The 21742-nt window shown below is 38.7% G+C and overlaps 1 protein-coding gene across 39 annotated transcripts in view; it reads right to left on the bottom strand.

The window, feature by feature from the left end:
• The window catches only part of NRCAM (neuronal cell adhesion molecule), a 154655-nt gene that overhangs the window by 68246 nt on the left and 64667 nt on the right, over positions 1–21742 (bottom strand). For 27 of the 39 annotated variants that reach the window (XM_039570620.1, XM_039570613.1, XM_039570618.1 and 24 more), the window contains 3 exons: positions 5722–5910; positions 3335–3352; positions 1211–1316 (listed from right to left, as the gene is read on the bottom strand). In XM_039570620.1, coding sequence (XP_039426554.1) covers positions 1211–1316; positions 3335–3352; positions 5722–5812 — 215 coding nt within the window. In that variant the 5' untranslated portion in view covers positions 5813–5910. Of the gene's footprint in view, positions 1–1210; positions 1317–3334; positions 3353–5721; positions 5911–19317; positions 19442–21742 lie in introns of those variants that run through there. The other 12 variants (XM_039570606.1, XM_039570609.1, XM_039570616.1 and 9 more) reach the window with 3 other exon arrangements.

Here is a 21742-nt window from a genome sequence, read left to right as displayed (position 1 = left end):
TCAATGTCCATCCTTCTTAAACACTATGCCTAAACCTGGCATGTGATCCAGTTCATAGTACAGCATGCCTCCTAGTGTGTTCCATGGGCATTTACCCATCTGCTCTTGTAATAATCAAGTATTATTTTATTGTTAGAGTTTTGAGAAGAAAAAAAATGCTACAATTGTTTGATGTCTCTAGAAACGTTTAAATGTCAAGTGTGATAAGAATCAAAATTATGCCACTATCTGGTAGCTGTGTAATTTACAGAGGTAAGGATGTGTGCATGTTTCTGCATGTGCAAGCACATGTCAGAGACTGAAAATAGTTCATGCCTCAAACACTGATACAAAGTTTTGCTCATTATAAAGAAGCTACAACCAAAGAAGCCTCCCTGAAGACTGGGACTTTGAACTGAAAGTCAAACTGCTGATTAGATAAAGGGAAACCCATTGTTCAATCATCCCTGGCTGAGTTTGGGGTGGAGGGAGAGCGCAGCTCACAGAAGCCAGGTTTACACAGACTCCCCTGCCACTGAGGGGGGACGAGGAGGTTTTGGGTGTGTGGTGCAACCTCTGGTCAGAGGCACTGAACACCCATCCTCCCTTACACAAACCGGCCCGGCTGTGGAACCCCCAACCCCACAGGCCACATCCATGGGACCTTCCCGTGAGAGACAGCTGAGGGGGAGCCATAACCCCCCTAAAGTGCTCCCCAGAGGCTTTGCACCACCGGATGCAACAGATCCCGAGTCTGCTGTGAGAGACTGCTCCCCTTTCCCCATGGGGGACATGCGTGGGCATTGCCACCTGGCTCAAGGGTACATAAACCCATGGGATTCTATGCTTTTTGGGGGACCTTCACCACCAAGATGACCAGCTGGAGAGGATCAATGGACGATCGTTGGGATCCACGGAATGGTAATATCGTCCTTATTCTGTCCCAGTCACTCTCTTTCTGTCCCCCCCAACTATTTTTCTACTTCTTTCTTTCTCTCTCTCTCTATTTGCTATCAAACAGAACCCATATTATTGTCACTGGCATATGGTCTCATTTGCACCTTATTTCAGGCAGAGAAATTTCTAAAGAACCCTAATAATTGGATCTTAGCAGCACATTCATACACATAATCTTGATCTTGTTAAATTGCAGAAGTTACAATATGTTCTCCTAGTTCTTCCATGCTGTTAGGCCAATAAAAGCAAAAAAAAAAAAAAAAATGCTACTAACCTAGGAGGTGGCTTTCCTTTGGCTTCACACTGTATTACAATATTCTCTCGAGGGTCAACAATGTAATCTTTTGGAGATTGCTGAGTTATCGTAGGAGGTTGTGACACTTCATTATGAAATACAACAAAGAGAGAGGATTTTAACAATATTTTCAAAGTATCACCAAGACACTTTTGTAAGCAGATAAAGAAGAATTGCAGTTAGGAATCAAATCATTGACAGAAGAGTGGGATTAGAGTATCCTTTGTATAAGGAGGCTGAAGCTCTCTACCCTTGTAAATCAGTGTAGCTATACTAACTTCCAAATGAGCTATCCTGATTTACAGTGGATGAAGATCTTGGCCAAAAAGTTCAATGAAAATACAATTTCTATACCTCAGATTTCAATAGATTTTCACAAAACCAAAGGACACTTGAATTCTAAGTCCAACAAATCTGAAATGAAGAGTTGCAAGACATAAACCTCCACAAAATGTTTTTTTACCACAAAGGAAGAAAAATTGTATGTTGCTTTGTGCTTCTAAACATTTTATGCATTTTGAAATTCTTTGTGGGTGAAGCTTTTCCACACATTTATTATGTTCGACATACTGAATTAATCTACAAAGCATGCTTTTAGGAATTACTTTTCAGGAGTAAAAAATGTGTTATAAGCAAAAGACTCTGTTAAAAATGACAAAAATAGTATCTAGTTTCCAAATAAAATGAACATGTAAGAAAAGTATAGCACTGATTCCCCTTAAGAAACCCAATAAAAATACAGTCAATCTTGTGAACTGTCCCAGGAGAAGCAATCATTTAACATTTGTGATTTGTCAAGTACTCTAAAATCAGTAGCACAGAACAAAATTTGATTCACCTGTCAAAGTAGTTGGTGTCCACCTATTTTAAGTAATTTATAACCTTTTACCATTTTCTATGCCTATTTTTGCATTAAAAAATCCTGTTTGTGATATTAAGATAGTGAGAAAGGTGTCTTCCTCAACATTATTCATATGTTTACATTTAAGTGTCGCTTAAAGAAAACTGTTTAATAACATGTCCATGAACATCCTGTGATCATAACTGTCTAAGTGCTGTAAATCACCTTTCCAGCAATACCCTTTGCCAGTGCTTTGGGGTAATTTCTAGCAACTGGAACAACATATTTCAATCATTAGAGTTAGTTGTGTTCTCATGCCTCACTCTAGCCAGTTAAAATTGAACAACTGGGATTTTTAAGTCTTCCTTAAGTATACCATTGTACATTAAGTACTACTTTGCACAGACAGAGGTAGCCATCTGTAAAACCCTACCTGTAAGAAATAGCCATGAAAAGAAACCAGATCATGGAACCATAACAAAATAAAGCAGCTAAGCAGAACAGAACAGGCCATGCAGAACTGGGTTCTGCTCCTCACTGCACAGGGGAGAATCCTTGAAAGAGGAAGGCAACATTTTTACATGATGCCTTTGTGTGTATTTCTTCAGCAGTGCTTTGAAGGCAGGCCTTTTCCCTCTCAGAGGCATTTCTTGGGGTCAGTACATGTCAGATGCCTACTTGGGAAAAGCAAATATACTTTGAAAAAGGACATGACATGAACACTGCCCAACCTACAGCATATTCCATCTGATGAACATCAAAGACCTGAAATCTCCACTCCTGTGTTATGACCTGCACTTAATACTGATTAAATTAACCATAAAACTAAAGCTAAGTTAGAACCCATAAAATATGAGGTCTACTTAAATAGCTATATCCACTGTGGATATAAAAATATGTCCACATGAAATATGTAAAATAGTACAAAAGTACATATATTTCAATAAATTTATTTTTTACCAAATATATTTACTCCTGAAAGTAGTAATAAAACACTGCACATGCTGATATTGAGTAAAGATTTTAATGTTCAAATAGCACACCATCAAAAATCACACAATTAATTTATTCAGACTATCAGAACATTGATTTATGTACAGTAGTATTTTCTGAACATCGCATGCACAAAACATCTAGATACAGCAAACCAAATTATCAACAAAATGTCAGAATCACACATTTTGGACTGCAATTCAATTTGCAACACAATCAGTATTAATTTTCAGCAGCACACAGCCTATTTTTAGTGAAGAGTAACTTACATTCTTCTAGAAGTTTTGCTTTTATTCCCACATCAGAATCAGCAGTTGAATGGACAAATGGAGATTAAAGAGAAACATTTGTTAGTGAAGAGAAAATTAGCAATTTTGAGAGGGAAGATAAGTATCTCTGACAAGTACATTGGTCACCATTAGAAAGAAAACATTTAAAACATTTAGCACTGCAACCCATGCAGCAATGCCTGAAATTCCAGTCACAAATTTCCATTGTGTCAGATATTACTACATTTATCTCAAAGGTCATGGTATGAGAAACTTTTCTGAAGTGTTCACTTTTTAAGGGCAACCATGGTATGTGATTTTGGCCTTGCAAGGACATAAAACACTAATACTGAGGAGACAGCAGCAAATAGAATTAATGGAGTGCACTACCCTCATGCTGCAGTCAAAATCAATCCACCCATATGATCACATGGAAGAACTGAGTGAATGCTTCAGGCTAAAATTACACTTGTAAAGACAAAAGCACCTAATTCTACTCAACAGACTTCCAACCCCTTTTGGTTAGGAAAACAACTAAACAAACAAAAAAATCGTCTTAGCTGTCAGATCTTTATTGCTTACTTCCAATGTTTTGCATAAACATGTCTCTTTGGCAAGAGGTCAAATGTCCTTGAGTCCCCTACATTTTCAGTCATTCCTTGCCTGCTTTGAGGAGATGCTGACTAGGAACTAATGAACTTGCTATGGATAGGAACTTCTAACCTGGATGAAACCTAAATGTTCAATTAATCAAGTATATTCCCACCACCAGGTCTCTGTGGTGGGTATTTAGGGAAGACCCACAAAAAAACCTAAGTCCTTCCCTTGTGGTGCTCTCCCAGAGCCCATTCTCATCATGATTTATGAAAGCAATACCATCATTCTAGATGCAATTTCTGGCTAAAAATTCAAGTATGTGACTTTATCAGACCCCACAAAGTTATTAGGCATGAAGTAGAAGGCAATTAAATTCTCAGTAGAGAATTAAAATTATACGTCTAAAAGAGCTATTCATTTTTGTCTATTGATGTATTTCTGGTAAATTTAACCCAAAATCTTACTCTTAATATAAAGATATTAGAGAGGTGCAGAATTTGTATTAGTTCCTAAACTACAAGACAGGCTTAAAACACTATTTATAGCCCGAAAAGATATTTAAAGAGAAAAATTAAGTTTTGAAAAAAACGCATTCATTCATCAAACTTTCAAAGCCTTCTTTAACCCACAGCTTATTGCTCTAAAGGCATTTACAACACAACAAGTTGGATGTGATTCAGATATATTGATTTTATTACAGAATTACAGGTCATTGGTTTGATAGGCTTGTAAAATGCAAGGGGGAAAAAAAACCCACCAAAGCACTTGCAATGTATGTCAGTGATTATTAAAGAAAAACATGCATTTCTGGAAGGCAGGAAGGTATCAAAACCACAGGGGTAAAGAAAGCCATGCAGATTAGAATCACAGGCAAATTTACGGATGTATTAATCCATCAATTAAACACCAACCCTAATGCTCTCTTCCCTGGTAATTAGTTTAACAAATGAATAGTCAGTGAGAGGTGCAACATGGTTCACCGAATTCTGAAAATGTGATCATGCTTTCATGAAAGAAAGTATCAACCTGAAGCATGAGTAATTTGTTAAAATCAGCTACTAAGAACAGAAAATGCAGCAGCTACCACTGCATCCTCTTCAGCAAGGAGTGCTACCTTCAAGGTTCCCCACTAACAGAGTCCTATCCTGGACAACAACTTCAGATCTTGGGATTTCTCCTCCTCCAGACGTTTCCTCATGTGTTAATGCGGGAGTTCCCTGCTCAGCACATTTTTAACATGTTTTTAACTTAGTTAATTACTTAACTGTTTTCAGGCACTGCTTAAGAAACCTAAGAGCCTTACTTACCCTTTTGCATCAAAAAACAAGATGGTTTGAGTGCCTGAATTTTAGGTACTTGAATTTTTTACTAGCTCTCATATCAGCTCCTGGGAACCCCTTCTCAGAAGGGTGATTGTTTACAGCAGCTAGGAGTTGTCCTGGGGTTTTTAGCAAATTATCAATATGATCTTAATTTCACAAATAATTAGCATTTAGCTGGGGTTTTCTGCCCTTCTTCATTTAGATCAAACAAAGGCACACTGAAGTGTAAGTAGGATTCTGTGAGAATCCCACGTTAAACCTTCTCAACTGAACAATGTAAATCATTTTATATGTACAGGTTTTGAAAATCTTCAGTAAGTGTAAATATTCTTAATTATAATGTCCTGATTGAAGTTCCCAAACACACTCCATGTTTTAGCTCCATATTGGAGTTATCTTCATCTTCCTACAGAAATTATTTAACTAATATTCCATTATTCTCCACTTATTTATCAGGTTAATACTTACAGTCAAGAGGTACATCGAGTGCAGAAATAATTTGGCACAGAAAGAGGACCAGGGAAGCTTTGCTTGTAGGTATGCTCATCTTTTTCATCATGATTTTAGGCTGTACTGAGTAAATCACACTTGAAGAATGAAGTTCAACTTCATAAGACTAGATAGCTTGCAATAGTTATGTAAGTATAGACATGAAACCTGGTAAATAATAAAAAAAAGAACAATATGTAGACACAATGGAGAGTTAAACGATCACATGCATCTCAATAATATTATGAAATACAAGCAGTCTAAACACCATATCCAAAGATAACAGTTACACCATTTGTTCTACTGAAATCCAAGAAATCCACCTGTTCTTAGGTCACCTAGATCATAACCCTTTCCTAAAGAAGCTACTAAACAACTCCTATAACCTTATTAAATGGAAATACAAATACCTCTCCTAAGAAGGATAAAGCAGCAGGCAGTCCATCTAGTCAAAAAAGAGTATATACTAAAGATAATAGTCCTCTGAAGTAGATGTAGTGGATTAAAAGCTCTCAATGCCCACCTAGGCTCACCTTCAAGCACCCTGCACCACTCCTGGAAAGAGTTATTTTAAGCATCTCCTCCAAGGAAAACATGTCAAATCATGAATTTGTTAAGTAAACTGTGGAATCTTTCTGCAGCTTTGAGTTAGGTATCCCATCTTCTCCCAACTTTGGAACTCTTTCTAATAAGATAGCTGTAGACTGAATACACAAGACTTCATGAAGGTGCTGAGGTGCTACGATATGTACTGTATCTAGGCTCCTATTTCTGGATTTCTGATTCCTCTCAAAATAGGTAACATCAAAATACTTTGTCATTTCTAGCCTGAAACCAAAATCTAATTAACTGTCAGCATATTCTCAAACACCCTTCTCCTCCTTTCATATGTGACGAACTGTCGGAAATGAAACTTAAGGGAAATCTGTTCTTTGAAATGTGCTAGATTCCCCCCTCCGCCAAGCATGAGAGATCACATTAACCACGCAGAATAATTCTGGCTCCTTCCTTATTTTTTGCATTCAGGACCAAGCTTGAGCTGAGAAGAATGTTGGAGAAGTGAAAACTAGCTGCCTGCAAGCCCCATAAGCATCACCAGTGACCTACAAAGAGCTATGCAGCCTTAGAAATCCAAATGGTGCTTATGCAATGCATTCTCAGTAAATGGACATCCCCTGAGAAAGTACTTCCAGGATGCTAGATGGATCAGAAATTTCACAGTGATCAGCATTAATTCAACTTGAAGTGAAGTGAACCATGACTTGCTCAGCTCTGGCCACAGATATGAAACACAATGCTATCCAGTCCACAAGGAGTTAAAGTTGCAAAGAAGCAGCCACTTTACAAATGTTAAAGAGTTGTTTGTGCTTCCTGAAGTTACTTAAACCAGTCTATGCTAAGAATTTCCCTCAATTTTCACATTACAGAAGAAATTATGCCTCTTAATTGCTGCTATAAATTATCCTTCTCTTTGTACAGTCCTCTGAGAAGAGACTAGAATTGGAAACTATAACTGAGGTGTGGAGCTCTACCTTTGATCCTCACCTAGGACATCAAGTTCCCCGATTCTTACTGTCACTATCTGTAAAACAGATTTTTGTTTCAAAATAAGAATATTCCAGTAGGCTAAGGTTCTAGACATGTACTACTTGGAGCTGTTGGAAACTGCTGACTGGGGCATCACGGGAGAGGGCAAGTTGCTTATGGACATTCCAAACTATCTCTAGGACTTCGTACCGTAATGTAACGACTAATTATTTGTCACGGCAGATTAGAAAAATTACAAAACATATCAGAAGAGAGAACACTGTAGTTCTGGCCTTTGCATACTTATTTATACAAACTGGAACTGCACAAGCAGACAAGGTGGCATGCCTACCTCCAAACTACTTAGAAAAGGGTTCAGACATATAGCAGGAATGCATGAAAAATACTCAGACTTTCCTAGAAGAATGAACTGAACTTTCCTACATTTTAAATGAGCACCCTAAATTGCTGGGGCTGGGGAAGGTGAGAAGTGTTTTCTCCATCCAGTTTTTGGCACATATAGTTTACTATGCTCCTGCTGCAGTGAGCAAGGGGAAGGAGAAGAGCTTCTATCAAGAGTGCCTGAGAGCACTCCAGCACGTTTCCTGCAATGAAGTGCTCCCCAGAAAAGCTGATTTTATTCCATCAACTACAGCTGTCTGCCCTTCTCCAGTTAAACTAGGTTCTCACCCACTGTTCTTCTGATCCTTGTGTCATCTCCTCATTACAGTATCACTGCAATTATCAAGGGGCCCTCTCTGTGCAATGACCCAGAATTTACAGGATACTCTGAAGTACTGCACAATTGAACCTTGACTTTTATTGGTTCTTCCTATGCAATGTTTCAGTTCTCCTTACGAAACCCTGAAAACCTGATTATCCACTTTACTGTCTTGTTCTTTCAACATGTAAAATGAGTATTGCGGTGATTTGAGAGTATTTTAAAATTAAATTGCATTTGCTTTGAACAAGTACAAATGAATACACAAGCACTGGTGAATCAGGCAGGAGCAATTAAAATGATGGGGAAAGTAATACCCTTGAGAAATTGTCTCATACTGTCTACTTCTGCTACTGCAATGTTCCAGCAGGATACCTATTGAATCTGCTGCTGGGATGTTTGCATACAATATGGGAATTCAACCTGAGAGAGGCAATGTGCCCAAAGTGTTTGCGATAGAACATTACTGAAAGTGATTTTAGGTTTGTCGGCACAACTGGGTGCTCTTGCTGAATATATTCAAGATTAAATCTGGCACAATTTAGTATGAATACAACAGCTGCTATATAGAACTAAACATTGCTTTGACATAACATTATCTGCTACAAAATAAGGCCAAGCCTCCAAGCGCAGATCAATGTAAAGGCTTCAATTGCAAAACTTGAAATATTTATACAGCAGATTGCCTTTTCCTCCAGACAATTTATTTAAGATCTTGTGTAACTCAGACATTTTGTCCTACCCTTTTCATAGGAAAACACATGTATTGTGACAATTCATTCAGGAGTTTACTCACCAATTTGTACAAAATTAGATTTTCTGTACCACCATACCTCCTTTGTACTTAAAAAAATGTCATTTGTTACATCTTCTGTGAAAAGCAATTTCAAATGACCTAAATGTACTTAACGACTTGTACATAAAAGAAAAAATGTTGAAGATTATAATCAAAAAGCATAAAATGCTTGTTTTTGAGGACAACTGCAATAGCCTTATCACTTAATGGAAGGTCTTTACAGGGCTTATGTGTTTTACACAGCTATGCTAAGTATGCAAGTATTAATAAGTTGACTTAATATATTTTTGAACAACTGGTTTCAAATTTCACACTTTTTTTTTAGGTTATCTAGTATTTGCAATAACAGGTCACATAAAAAACTCTAATTGGAAACAATTATTTAATTTAAAACCTTTGAAATAGAAACTGGTAACAATGCACTCAGCATTACACTACCTAAGCAGCACAGACACAGCACGAATAGAAACAATAATGCTATTTAGATATTGCCTTTATTCTAACTATTTTTATGGAGGTAGCATGACATAATAGACTAAAGACCCATGTATGTGTCAACAGGCCTAAGGAGTATTCAAAATTCTGCTCTTGAATAATCTTGTAGTCAATGCAGTCCCCACCGATTTGCTTTCCCTATCTCTTACCTATTAGGTGTAAATTATCCAAGTTATGGTCTGTTTCCAGGTAGCTGGTATTAATCTACTTACCACAGGATTCATAGCTCTAGAGTGTCTGAATAGAGGTGCACATAAAAAGAAATAATTTTTAAAACTTTCTAAAAGTACACCAAATTAGACCTATTTCTCATCCTCTAGAACCCTGGAAAACACCACACTGGTCTCCTCCAAGTTTTCAATTTGCCACAATCTACTATAAATCTATCCTCTGAAGTCATCAGGGAATACTAAATCATCTTCTGTGACCTCCTGTTTATGAAGCTTAAGCCCATTGTTTTGGATTTGGCTACACTAAACGTGCTGTACGGACATACCTTTAGAGAGAACTGGATGAAAAATAAACTACACAGACAGAACTCCTGAATTAAACAAGATCTCCTCAGGACTAATTCAGATGCTTCAGGTACTTATTAGGGTTAGATGTTTATATGCATTTAGCCATTTTCAAGCTATTTTGACAAAGGCAGATGGCCTTGTGTGCCACACTAAATGTTCTCAGCAGTTTTATATACAGCAAAAAATCATCAGCCTGGTTACACTCCTGAACTGCCACTGCACTCAGCATTACTGTTTTGGCTCTGAGACTGTACTTAAGCATTCATAGTGGTCTCCTTCCTTTTCACGATCCAGACACAATTTACAGTCTCTCTACTCTCACTCTCTATTTTCCACTATGGGAAAGCCACTTAGTCCTTGAAACTTCTTTATTGACAATCCTATATTAAGACCTGCCAGCTGGTTTGTCATTCATCAAAGTCTGGTCTGTTTTGCTACATAGTTAAATTCATGTTTTTATTAATTGGTTTCACATGGCAATAAGTCAAATGCTTTTCAAAGTCTTTTACATTGACACCATCATCTTACCAAACTTGTAATTTTATCAGATATTAGAAGATTAAAATCAAGTTTCTGTCAATAATTTGTTTTACAAGCCCTACTTTCCATAAAACTCTGAGCAGAATCAATTTTACTCAAGGCCTTTAATTCCCTATCAGCTGAGTCCCCAATCAGCTTTTTCCATATGTTCACTGTGATTTATATCAGGCTATATTTACCCTGCTCAATCTGCTTGTCTATTCTGAATCTGGGCAGAACACCAGCTTTCTTCCAGTCTTAAGGAACATATTAAAAATGAAAACCTGTGAACCAGATATCTTCCCCACTGGCTCTTTTGGAACTCACAGGTAGACCCACTGCACCTACACTTGCTGAATTACATAAAACTATGTATCTTCAACATCTACTAATGGTTACTATGACTAAAGAAGCCTCCCATCCTTATATGATGCACCATAATTTTTCTTCCAATTTGTCATGTTACTTGAAATAATAAAACAACAGCAAGAGAAGAAAATTACTGTGGAGTACATCAGAAAACAGTGCTGACCCTGTTTCTGTTCCTAAGACTTGGTCCTAAAAATACCCCTAAATATTTGCTTGCTTGTCTCCACCATGGCAATGACCAACACATCTGCCATGAGAACAGAAGCTCTTTCAACACAACTATCAATACTGACTGTACATCTGCACAGCCCCAGCACAATGAGATCCAACTGCTTCCAGCATAACTTCAGTATCAACTGCTGAACCAGCAACAGAGAACCACTTCAATTATTCACCCATTTTCCACTGCCACGGAACTGCACTTGTACCCTGATGCACCCTTGCATGAGGCTGACTCCTCTGGCCCTGCCAGGACTGAGCAGGGTTTGCACTGCTCTTCCCTGAACACTATAAAATTTCATAGGTGCTAACTGGATCTCTTTGGTAAATCACTATGAGCTAAAAAAGCAAGAATAGCAGTTCTTAAAAAATCCACTCTTATTTCAAATATCTGCTCAAGAAATACAATCTATGAGCACCAAAAAATGTAGGGAAAAAAACCCGCAAACAACTAAGCACAGAGATCAAATCTCTAATTAAGGGCTGCAGGTAAGCCTGTAAACTCAGTCATGTGTCACAGACTTGAATCCTTAGAGCAGCCACTTAGAGTTGATTTTTAAAACACTGGAGCAAAGCCAATCTGTCCTTTTACAGTTGTCTTACATATTCCCTGAAGGCCTATATTGGATTTGGCCCTTTTGAGGATTTAAAAAGAGCAGCACTTACTTTTTAGATCCTGCTCAGCTTAAATTATAAACTGCTTTGGCAGGGGTGACTATGTACATGGCTGAGCAAAGCTGCAGATAGCCCTCAAACAGGTAGGTAAGCCTAGTAAGCCTGGCAGGTCTAGATGCCTCCAGAGTCAAATCAGCATCTGAACAGCACTTTTGTATTGCAAATTTAAACAGATGTCTCAGTCTTGCTAGGGTCTTTTCTGGTGTCATAAATTCTTGATTGGATTCAGATTCTTTCACCTTTTTTACCCCCTTGCACAAAAATGATGGAATGGAACATAAAGCTAATGGTGTAGTGACATCTATTTCAGTAGCCCTTTAGAGTCATTACAGCCTGAACACTTCATCTCTCGTGCCTGTATACATACTTTACTGCCTTTCAAAGACTTGGTTGAGATGCTTGAATTGAGTGTAACTTCGCAAATCTGCTGAAGACCATAAGTTTACAAAGGGGGGAGTGAAAACATAACTTGCATCAGTTTAGAGAGAGCTAGTTTAGCTTGAAGCAAATCACTAAATATGGGAATGAAGGAAAGAATTCTGCTTGATCATTAAAATTCTCAGTAAGTTAGAAAGAATTCAGAGTAAGTGAGAGAAAATAAACTAAGAAAACACATTTTTACAGGACATGGATGGTAAAAACAGGTACCTAGATGATGGTATTATTAGGATAGCTCTTTACACTTCAACACTTTTAGAGCATGCAAATGATCTTGTTGCTCCCTAAGTACAAATAATTCAGCACGAAGTTCAACAAGACAAACATTTGCAAGTAGCCCATCTCTTTCCCTCTGAAAGGTTTTGCAATAGAACAAAACAGTGCTTATGAGAAAAAATATCAATGTATCATCAGCCTGCTATGACAACCGTACCATAGTGTGCAAATAGAACTAGAAGGAAAACTGCAGTGGGCAGAAGGAAAATGCACCTTTATCCTCAGTGAAGACTCCCAGTTCAGTTATTTATAAATATGCAAAGAGGATGCTCAGCTGAAATATTCCCTGAAATATTAATTTCTTTACCTGGGAGATAGGATGAAATGGATTTTTTTTCTATTTTCCTAATTTTTTTCTACCCATCAGAATATATGATGACCTACCTATGGAGAACGTAATACATTCTGTATTACACTGGTTAATTACCTTCTTTGCATCCCTACCGCTAACTCCAAAAGCACTGACTGTCCAGAGTATTCCATGAAGATATTCTCATGAAAACCATACTGTGCAAAAGAGCAGAATTTGATTCACAGACAGGGCAACTCCTCCCTTGGGGAAGTAGAGCAGAAACCACTAATATTAGCATGAAATGCTGGAATAGTTATGGTAAAGAGGAGGTCACTCAGAATAGGGACATTGCCAGAAACTGAGGACTACAGCATTCTGTCAGATATGAAACCTTAACAAGGACATGAACAAAGGAGGGTAAACAGTGCAGAGGGTACAAACTCCAGCTAGCTGCTCTGGGTTCGTTTTTTGGAGATGGGGGTTGGGGACTAGCCACCTATGTGCAACACACTACTTAACAGGTAAAAGTCAGCCTGTTTGCTCATTTAATTTTAAATATTTCTGTTAAAGTAGTTACAATTACACCTGTTACCTGCCCACCACTAAAAACTGAAATGAACAGAGAACTCTGATACAAACACTTCAACACTATAGAAATATTCTTGCCTTTCTCTCTAAAAGTGAGAGCTGATAATCTTCACAATGATTATAGCTGTGCAAACCAAGTCTGTTCCTGCTTTAAACAGCAGTAATTAATGCTTCTACTGCTCCCAACAGAATTATGTGAGACTTAAGTAAATGAACCAACTTTTAATTTGTTTGTAGATACCACCAGTGTTGTGGTACATTTCACAACCAGGTCACTACGCTCAGAAATGCTGCTGAGGATCATATGTGCAGGGGTGACCAGTGTCCTAACAACGGTCAGAAAGAACTTGCCTAGTTCAAGATTTTCTGAAAGTGATTTCTGAAGTGATTTTTATCACTTCTTTACATGAGCATCTCTAATTTCCCCTCACTCTCAAATAACTCATAACAACTCACAAAGTTCTGATTAACTTCATTGCCTTCATAAAGCTTGCCTGCTGCAGCTGGACACCTCAATTCTATAGATAAAATAAAGCAGGGAAGGTTGGCATTCAAGTTTTCTTTTTTTCTCTGCTGCCTTTGTTTTCCTTTTTTCTTTTCTTGAATCTCTGCTCAGCCCTAGTGAGGCCACATCTGGAGTGCTGTGTCCAGTTTTGGACTCCTCAGGACAAGAGAGACATGGAGTTACTGGAGAGGGTCCCACAGAGGGTAACTAAGATGAGTAAGGGGCTGGAGCACCTCTCTTACAAGTAAAGGCTGAGGGAGCTGGGTGTGTTCAGCCTCAAGAAGAGACAACTGAGAGGGGACCTCATCAATGTCTGTCAGTGTCTGAAGGGAGGGTGTCAGAAGGATGGAGCCAAGCTCCTCTCAGTGCTGCCAGGTATTGGGACAACAAGCATTAGGTAGAAACTGATGGACAGAAAGTTCCACCTGAATATGAGGAAGAACTTCTTTACTGTGTAGGTGACTGAGCACTGGATCAGATTGTACAGAGAGGCTGTGGAGTCTTCCTCACTGACGATATTCAAGAACTGTCTAGACACAATCCTGAGCAATGTGCTCCAGGACAAGCCTGCTTGAGCAGACAGGTTGGACCAGATGACCCATTGTGGTCCCTTCGAACTTTACCCATTCTGTGGTTATTGTGGACATTGTGGAAATTTAAATGGGAGTACACAGCAGGGTAAGGCCTGACAGGACGTGCACAGCATCTGTGAACAATGACACAACCACACTGTGAAAAATAGCACAACCTCACTGCCTGCTGCCATCATTTAGAGCTTACTTGGCTGGCACTTGAGACGGCAAAGGAGACTTGTCACCTGCCCTCAAGACCTCCACAGGGAGCTCACCACCACAACACAGGTAGATTCTGCCAGGGTTTCTCACATTGTGCAGGAGTAAGGCACAGAGTGATCTGGATGCACTGTCTTCTGCCTACAAATATTAATTGTTAATTAATTAATCCGTGAGGTGGCAGACTCACCCAGAGAGAGGTCAGGACAGACACTTCTCTGAGCTTGGAGTTGAGGGGAGAGAAGAGTGAAGGTGTAGGGCAGACAACTAACTGTTGAAGCAAAACGCTGCAATGGGATTGAGAAGATACCAGATAAATAATACCTCTTGGGATGGGAAAGGCAAGAAGGAAAGGGTGCACATACTTAAAGGCAGAAAGGTTGAAATTTCATGTTAAAATTTCATATGCATTAAGTCAGATGTAAAGAAATTGAAAGTATTCAACATGATATTAACATGAAAACAGAGATATTTCAGCACAGACTGCTGGGACTGTAATCATCCTGACCTCTCACTCTGAAGTACAAATCATGTACATCATTCTACTCCTCATACAGCTCTTACTTTAGTCAATTCCCTTGCTAGTGGACATCAAACCCATGCCAAAATATAAGCAGGCAGAGAAGACCAGCCTGGCTGAACAGAGAGGTTTGGCTTCAACTAGGTGAAAAAAGGAGAGCGTGTGACCTTTGGAAGAAGGGGCAGGCACCTTGGTAGGATTACAAAGCCAGTGTGAGGTTAGGCAGGGAGAAAATTAGAAGGACCAAAGCCCAATTACAACTTAATGTGGCTACTGATGTAGAAAACAATAAAAAATTTTCTATAACTACATGAGCAACAAAAGGAGGGCCAAGAAGAATTCCCACCCTTTATTGGATGCAGGGTGAAACATAGTGACAAAGGATGAGGAAAGAGCTGAGATACTTCTTTGAAATGCCTTCTTTGCCTCAGTCTTAAAAAACAAGACCTGTTGTCCTCCGGGTACCCAGCCCCCTGATCTGGGACACAGGGACAGGGAGCAGAATGAAGCCCCCATAATCCAAGAGGGAATGGTCATTGATCTCCTACACCACTTAGACACACACAAGTCAATGGGGCTGGATGAGATTGACCCAACAGTATTGAGGGAGCTGGTGGAAGTGCTCACTGAGCCACTCTCCATGATTTACCAGCACTCCTGGCTAACTGGGATGGTCCCAGTTGACTGTAGGTTAGCTATTGTGATGTCCATCTACAAGAAGGGTGAGAAGGAGGATCCAGGGAACTCAGCCATGTCAGCCTGACATCAGTGTCAGGGAAGATCATGGAGCAGATAATCTTGAGTGCCATCATGCATACAGAACAATGAGGGGTTCAGGACCAGCCACAACAGGGGTTTAGGAAAAGCAGGTCCTGCTTGAGCAACCTGAGATCCTTCTATGACAAGGTGACCCACTTAGCAGATGAGGGAAAGGCTGTGAATGTTGTCTACTAGACTTTATTAAAGCCTTTGATACTGTTTCCCACAGCATTATCCTGGAAAAACTGGAAAAACTTGGATGAGCATACTCTTTGATGAGTAAAAGAACTGGCTGGATGGCTGTGCCCAGAGAGTGGTGGTGAATGGCAGCCAGTTGGCAGCTGGTCACCAGTGGTGTTCCCCAGGGCTCAGTATTGGGGCTCCTCCTGTTCATTATCTTTATCAATGATCTGGATGAGGGAACCAAGTGCACCCTCAGTGAGTTTGCAGACGACACCAAGCTGGGTGGGAGTGTTGCTCTGCTGGAAGGAAGGAAGGCCCTACAGAGGGATCTGGACATGCTGCATCGATGGGTCAAGGCCATGAGGTTCAAGAAGGCCAAGTGCCAGATCCTGCACTTGGGTCACAACAACCTCCAGCAGTGCTACAGGCTGGGGGAAGAGTGGCTCGGAAGTGGCCCGGTGGGAATGGATTCTGGGGGTTTTGGCCAGCAGTCATCTGAACACAAGCCAGTGTGTGCCCAGGTGGCCAAGAAAGCCAATGGCATCCTGGCCTGTATCAGCAATGGTGTGGCCAGCAGGACCAGGGCAGGGATTGTCCTTCTCAATCGTACTCAGCACTGGTGAAGCTACACCTTGAATCCTGTGTTCACTTTTGGGCACCCCACTACAAGCAAGACACTGAGGTGCTAGAGTGTGTCCAGAGAAGGGCAATGAGGCTGGTGAAAGGTCTGGAGCACAGATCTCATGAGGAACAGCTGAGGGAGCTGGGACTGTTTAGCCTGGAGAAAAGCGGGCTGAAGTGGGACCTTTTGAAATGAGGTTGTAACGAGGTGGGGGTTGGCCTCTTCTCCAAAGTAACAAGAGATAGGACAAGAGGAAATGGCCTCAAGTTGTGCCAGGGGAAGTTTAGATTGGATATGAGAAAAAATTTCTTCACGGAAAAGGCGGTCAAGCACTGGAACAGATTGCCCAGAGAAGTGGTTTAGTCGCCATGCCTGGAGGTATTTAGAAGACGTGTACATGTGGCACTTTGGGACATGGTTTAGTGGGGGACTTGACAGTGCTGGGTTAATGGCTGGATGTGACGATCTTGGAGGTCTTTTCCAACCTAACCCATTCTGTCATACTGTGATTCTGTAAAAATGAACATTTTCAGTTCAGAGCAGGGTAAGTGCCTTGGATCAAAACTTCGGAAGCATAGATGACATTTTGGATGAACCAGCATTGCACCCGTTATTCCTTCTCCCTGGAGTCTATTCTTATCCAGAACTACCATCTTCTTTCCATTTACTACTATATCTTTCTTCCTGTTTAAGACAAACTGTCTGATTTTAGCCAGTTTTACTGACACTGACTATTAAACCACATCTGTGCAAACGGACAGACCCATGTTGCTATGTTATTCTAGGGGGAAGACTTCAAATAACAGATATAATTTACTAAAATTCATATTTTTAGGATTTACCCTTCATTTTGCCAATGTTATTCAATCAAATCTCTGACTGGCTTCATTTGGCTAAATCAAATATTGGTTTGATTAAGATTTGTTTTATAATCTTTACTCCAGCTGATTCCGTTAACTCTCTGTTCCCCAGCCATTTTCTTGTATCTGCATTATCAAAGACCAGAAAAAGAGAATTTGTTCAAAAATATAAATTAATGTCTATTTTTATGCATTTCACATTTATGTAAATGTGAAAAATTTCTCTGCTATTATGATTTAAAGGATTAGTATGGCTTTTAGTTGAATGTATTTTTCAGTTTAATGTATCAAAAAATAAAACCCTGCAGCTTAATTCTCACAATATCTTGCACTTCTAATAGAGTTTTAAAACATCATTAAAAAACTGAAACCTAAATTGGGTGTGCTAACCCACATTTCCATGCTGTTGCTCTTTCATTTGAAATATATTTTTTATGTTAAGAATATTTTCAATTTTCCATTTAAAAGAATCAGAGAAGGCACTTAAAACCACTGAAATAATGTAATTTCAGGTGCAATTTAAGCCAGCACAATAGGACAAAGCAAATAACTAGAGCCGGAGTATGCCTTTTTATAAAGTCATTAATTCAAACCTTAAGGGTAAAAAAGCTCATTTATTCATCAAGAAGTTAATCCCGTTTGTCCCCTAACTGGGAAATAGCTTTCCCTGCATTTTTTTTTTTGTATGTCTGTGCTCCTCATTAATGAAACAAAAAAATTTTACCCAGGACTTCAGATCTATTATATAAGTAAACATTACACTTTGATGTAAAAATTTACATTGTTCACAGAATCATTTGAATTTCACATTCATATTACCATTGAGGAGATAAAAGAAATTTCTTTAAAAGAAATTTCACTGCCATATTCACTACTGTTTTCTTTGACTTTTTAAAACTACTTTATCCTTTATATCAAAATCTCAAATGCAAACAGCACACATTGCAAGAATAGTATTTTTTTCTGTTTAAATTAAGGTCATCACAGTTCTGCACAGTCATTCCAATGGATGATTAAAAACTTTATTCCATTAAAAGTACTCTCTCTCACTCATTATATGAATACTATTGCAAGCATATATGATATCCTTCCACAAAATAATACTAAATACTGAATTAAAGAAAGATTCTTCAAGGTGAAGGAAAAAGAGCATTGTAAGAGGAAAACACAATACAGAATCCCCAAATAACTAAAAAAAATATATTCATGAAATTCTGTTGCTAGTTCTGCAAAAGCACTTCACTACACAACTTGTAAACCAGACTGTAAATTGGTACTAGCAGACTGATAACTGTACTACTGTATTCACACTAGAGAATGACTACATTTAATGATTCAAAAATAAAAATAGCTTATTTACATTTATACCTATATAATATTTGTATTACACAATGAGGCTTCCAAAGTAATATCTGCTTTTTATGACAATATGTCTAGGCAGAGAAACAAGGTAGCACTGAAATGAAATTAATTCCTATTCTCATGAAAAGGCACTGGTTTATAATTATGTATCCATTTTCTTTCCAAACTGCCATTTTTTCCTAAGCCAGGTTATTTGCTAAATTTCTAGACACACATAGAAATTGAGCAAATTAAAAAAAAAAAATGAAAACCAAATTTCTCTCCAATTACACAAGTACACTAAGAGTAATTTCTCACAGCACGACTATTAAAAATTATTTCACTCAATTTTGCCAGGTCTAATTTGTTTGCAGTTGTAACATCTAATGCATGTTTTTCATGAAAATGCAGTACCAAATATGAATGTTTCAGAAACAGAAATTTCAAGAAACTATAACAGTGAAGGCAAGACATTTAAAAAGTGAAAATAAATCATTCCTCATTAGCTTTGATTACTTCAAACACTTGGCTATGGTTTACAGTTTTTATAAATTATCTTACTCTTTGAGGCAATTTTCAGTCAATCCAGTCATAGTTAGAATAACAACGTATCAAGGCAGCTTGTCAGTCAGACCCTTCTCCTTCACACATCTTGAAATACTGATCCTTCAAAGAAAACACAAAGGACTGTTCACTTGACTCTCAAGCAACACCTGCAGGTGATACAGCTATATTAGCATAACACTGTTTTGGATTTCAGCACATAAAGAATGAAAAATTGCTATAAATCAACATTAAAGGTCAAAATTATTTTCTCAGACATGTTAATTTGAACTGAGAGAGATGCTGTTGTCCCAGGATTTTTAATTTTACATTAAGTTGCCTTACTGCTTATACACCAGAGAAACTGTAATATAACTAAAACCAGAAAGTACTCTTTAATCTTTAATATATTATTAAATTTTGGTGGTTTTGCAATTTATCCAGAGATATAGTACCACTTAAAACTGTTCTTTATTGTATTCATTTTAATCAAATGTTATTTTAATTGGGTCTGTAAGGACATGTAGAAACTACTGCACCATAGGGAAGAAAGTAATTTTTGATCTTCTGTTCTTACATCTTTAAAACCAGTCTGGTTTTCAGTCTGACCTTTAACTTCCCTCCAGGCATTATTCCCTAGGGTTCCACTGCTTCAATTCCCAATTCAGATTTGCTCAAAAGAAGAATGTATCTCAAAGCAGCACTTCTGGAAATCAAGACATATGGAAATGGCGATGTCTTACCAAATTTTCCATATGGTCTATGGGAAGAAGTAGAAACCTAAGGTAGGGCTCCTGGGAAATGCTTCATAGACCACATGGACACAGCACAAACAAAAAGGCAACTCTACCCACCAGGTAGGTTCCTGATGTTTATGAGGGTGTCACCATGTGAGCACACTGCAGAACTGGAGGGCCTCCTTCCAAAAAGGAGCAAGAAATCAAGGCAAGACCTTCCTTAGACAAGCAGCTGTGAATGTACTGCAATCCTCCCTCCCTCACCGTGATTTCACCTAAGCACCATTCCTTCTAGAAGACAGAAAGGGGCTGCCTTCTTCCACAAAAGCTGTAAGCTAGCCAGCTCCACCAGACTGACACAAATGCTATTCTCCATGCTGCTGAGAGCATAGCCATCTATGAAGAGAAACAGTGATGGGAAATAAAGCCCATCAAGGGAAAAAACCTTAATCAGACCTTGAGTAAGAACAGTCTACCTCACCTTGAAGAAGAGGGCTTGGGCATGGCTTTTCTTACTGTCAGAATGAGAAAATACTAACTCAATAATACCCTCTCACAGAGGTCGGTTACAATACCTAAGACTGGCTGGCAAATCCAGGCTGCAAAATTAAGGCAGCCCCTCTCCCAGTCCTCATTCCTTCCTTGCAGAAACTTGACTCAAGGTGTTGCACTGCAATGATTTGGTAAGTAGTTCAACAGTTTCCAGTCTAAACAACAAGTTAAGTTCATAACTATATTCTACAATTCAATTAGGTTCAAATTTTCCAGGCAACATTTAACTTGAAATTAATAGCTTCACTTCCTGTCAGAGTCAAATTTAAAGTAGCAAATCAACTTTCATCTCTAAGTGCATAAAAACAGTGTTACTCATTCAAGACCTATAGAAAGTCCTAAGGATGAGGGTGTGGGGGGTATGCTGAGGTTTTCTACATTTGTGGGTTTGGTTGGAGTTTTCTTTGTTTTGTTGTGCTTTTGCACTGAATTTTAGATGAAATTGGATCAAATTTATGGAAGGGTTTATGTCACGTTGGGTACCCGTGCAGCAGTCACTAGACAGCAATGAGGAAAGAAACCCTTGCAAGACTCCTCTTCCCAGAGGAAAAAGCAGTGAACAGGCATCAACAGATTTAGAGGTTTTCAGGAGGGCATATGAATATTTTTCCTATAAACTTAAATAGCAGAAAAGGGAAAGGATCTGTGTCTCCTTTAAGATTCATATCTTAAATTGTTTTGGTTTTCTCACATTTGAAATGCAAGTAGGACACAAAGGCAACCAACCTTTTTGTACCCTTTACCATTGTTTTAAAAATGTGTACAGGTTTTCACAGTGCATCACAGGGATTTCTGCATTCATACCCATGTCTCATTTTTAACTTCATAACTCATTCTGTAACAGGAGCTGGTTTCTTTACAAAGGAGTCACCTGGAAGCATCCTCCATGAAATCATGGAGAAGGTAAAGGTGAAATAAGATCTTTTCTCACTCTTCTTTAATCTTGATAGTGAGTTCCCAGCATTAGGCTGGGTCCAACAGATTAAATGGATTTTCACATATAATGCTTGCTGCTGGGTAGCTGCCAGATAAGATAATAAATTTCAGCTTAATTAAACCACATTCCTTCTTTTCCACAACGGCTGATAATCTGGGCTATTTTCAATGCTGTAAGATGTATTCTTATCAGTATATGCTGGGAAAAGTATGATATA

The sequence above is a fragment of the Corvus cornix genome, chromosome 1A (genome assembly GCF_000738735.6).
Source record: "Corvus cornix cornix isolate S_Up_H32 chromosome 1A, ASM73873v5, whole genome shotgun sequence".
NCBI lineage: Eukaryota > Metazoa > Chordata > Aves > Passeriformes > Corvidae > Corvus > Corvus cornix.
Note: the sequence above shows the minus strand (reverse complement) of the source record. Positions and strands in the feature narration are given on the sequence as shown.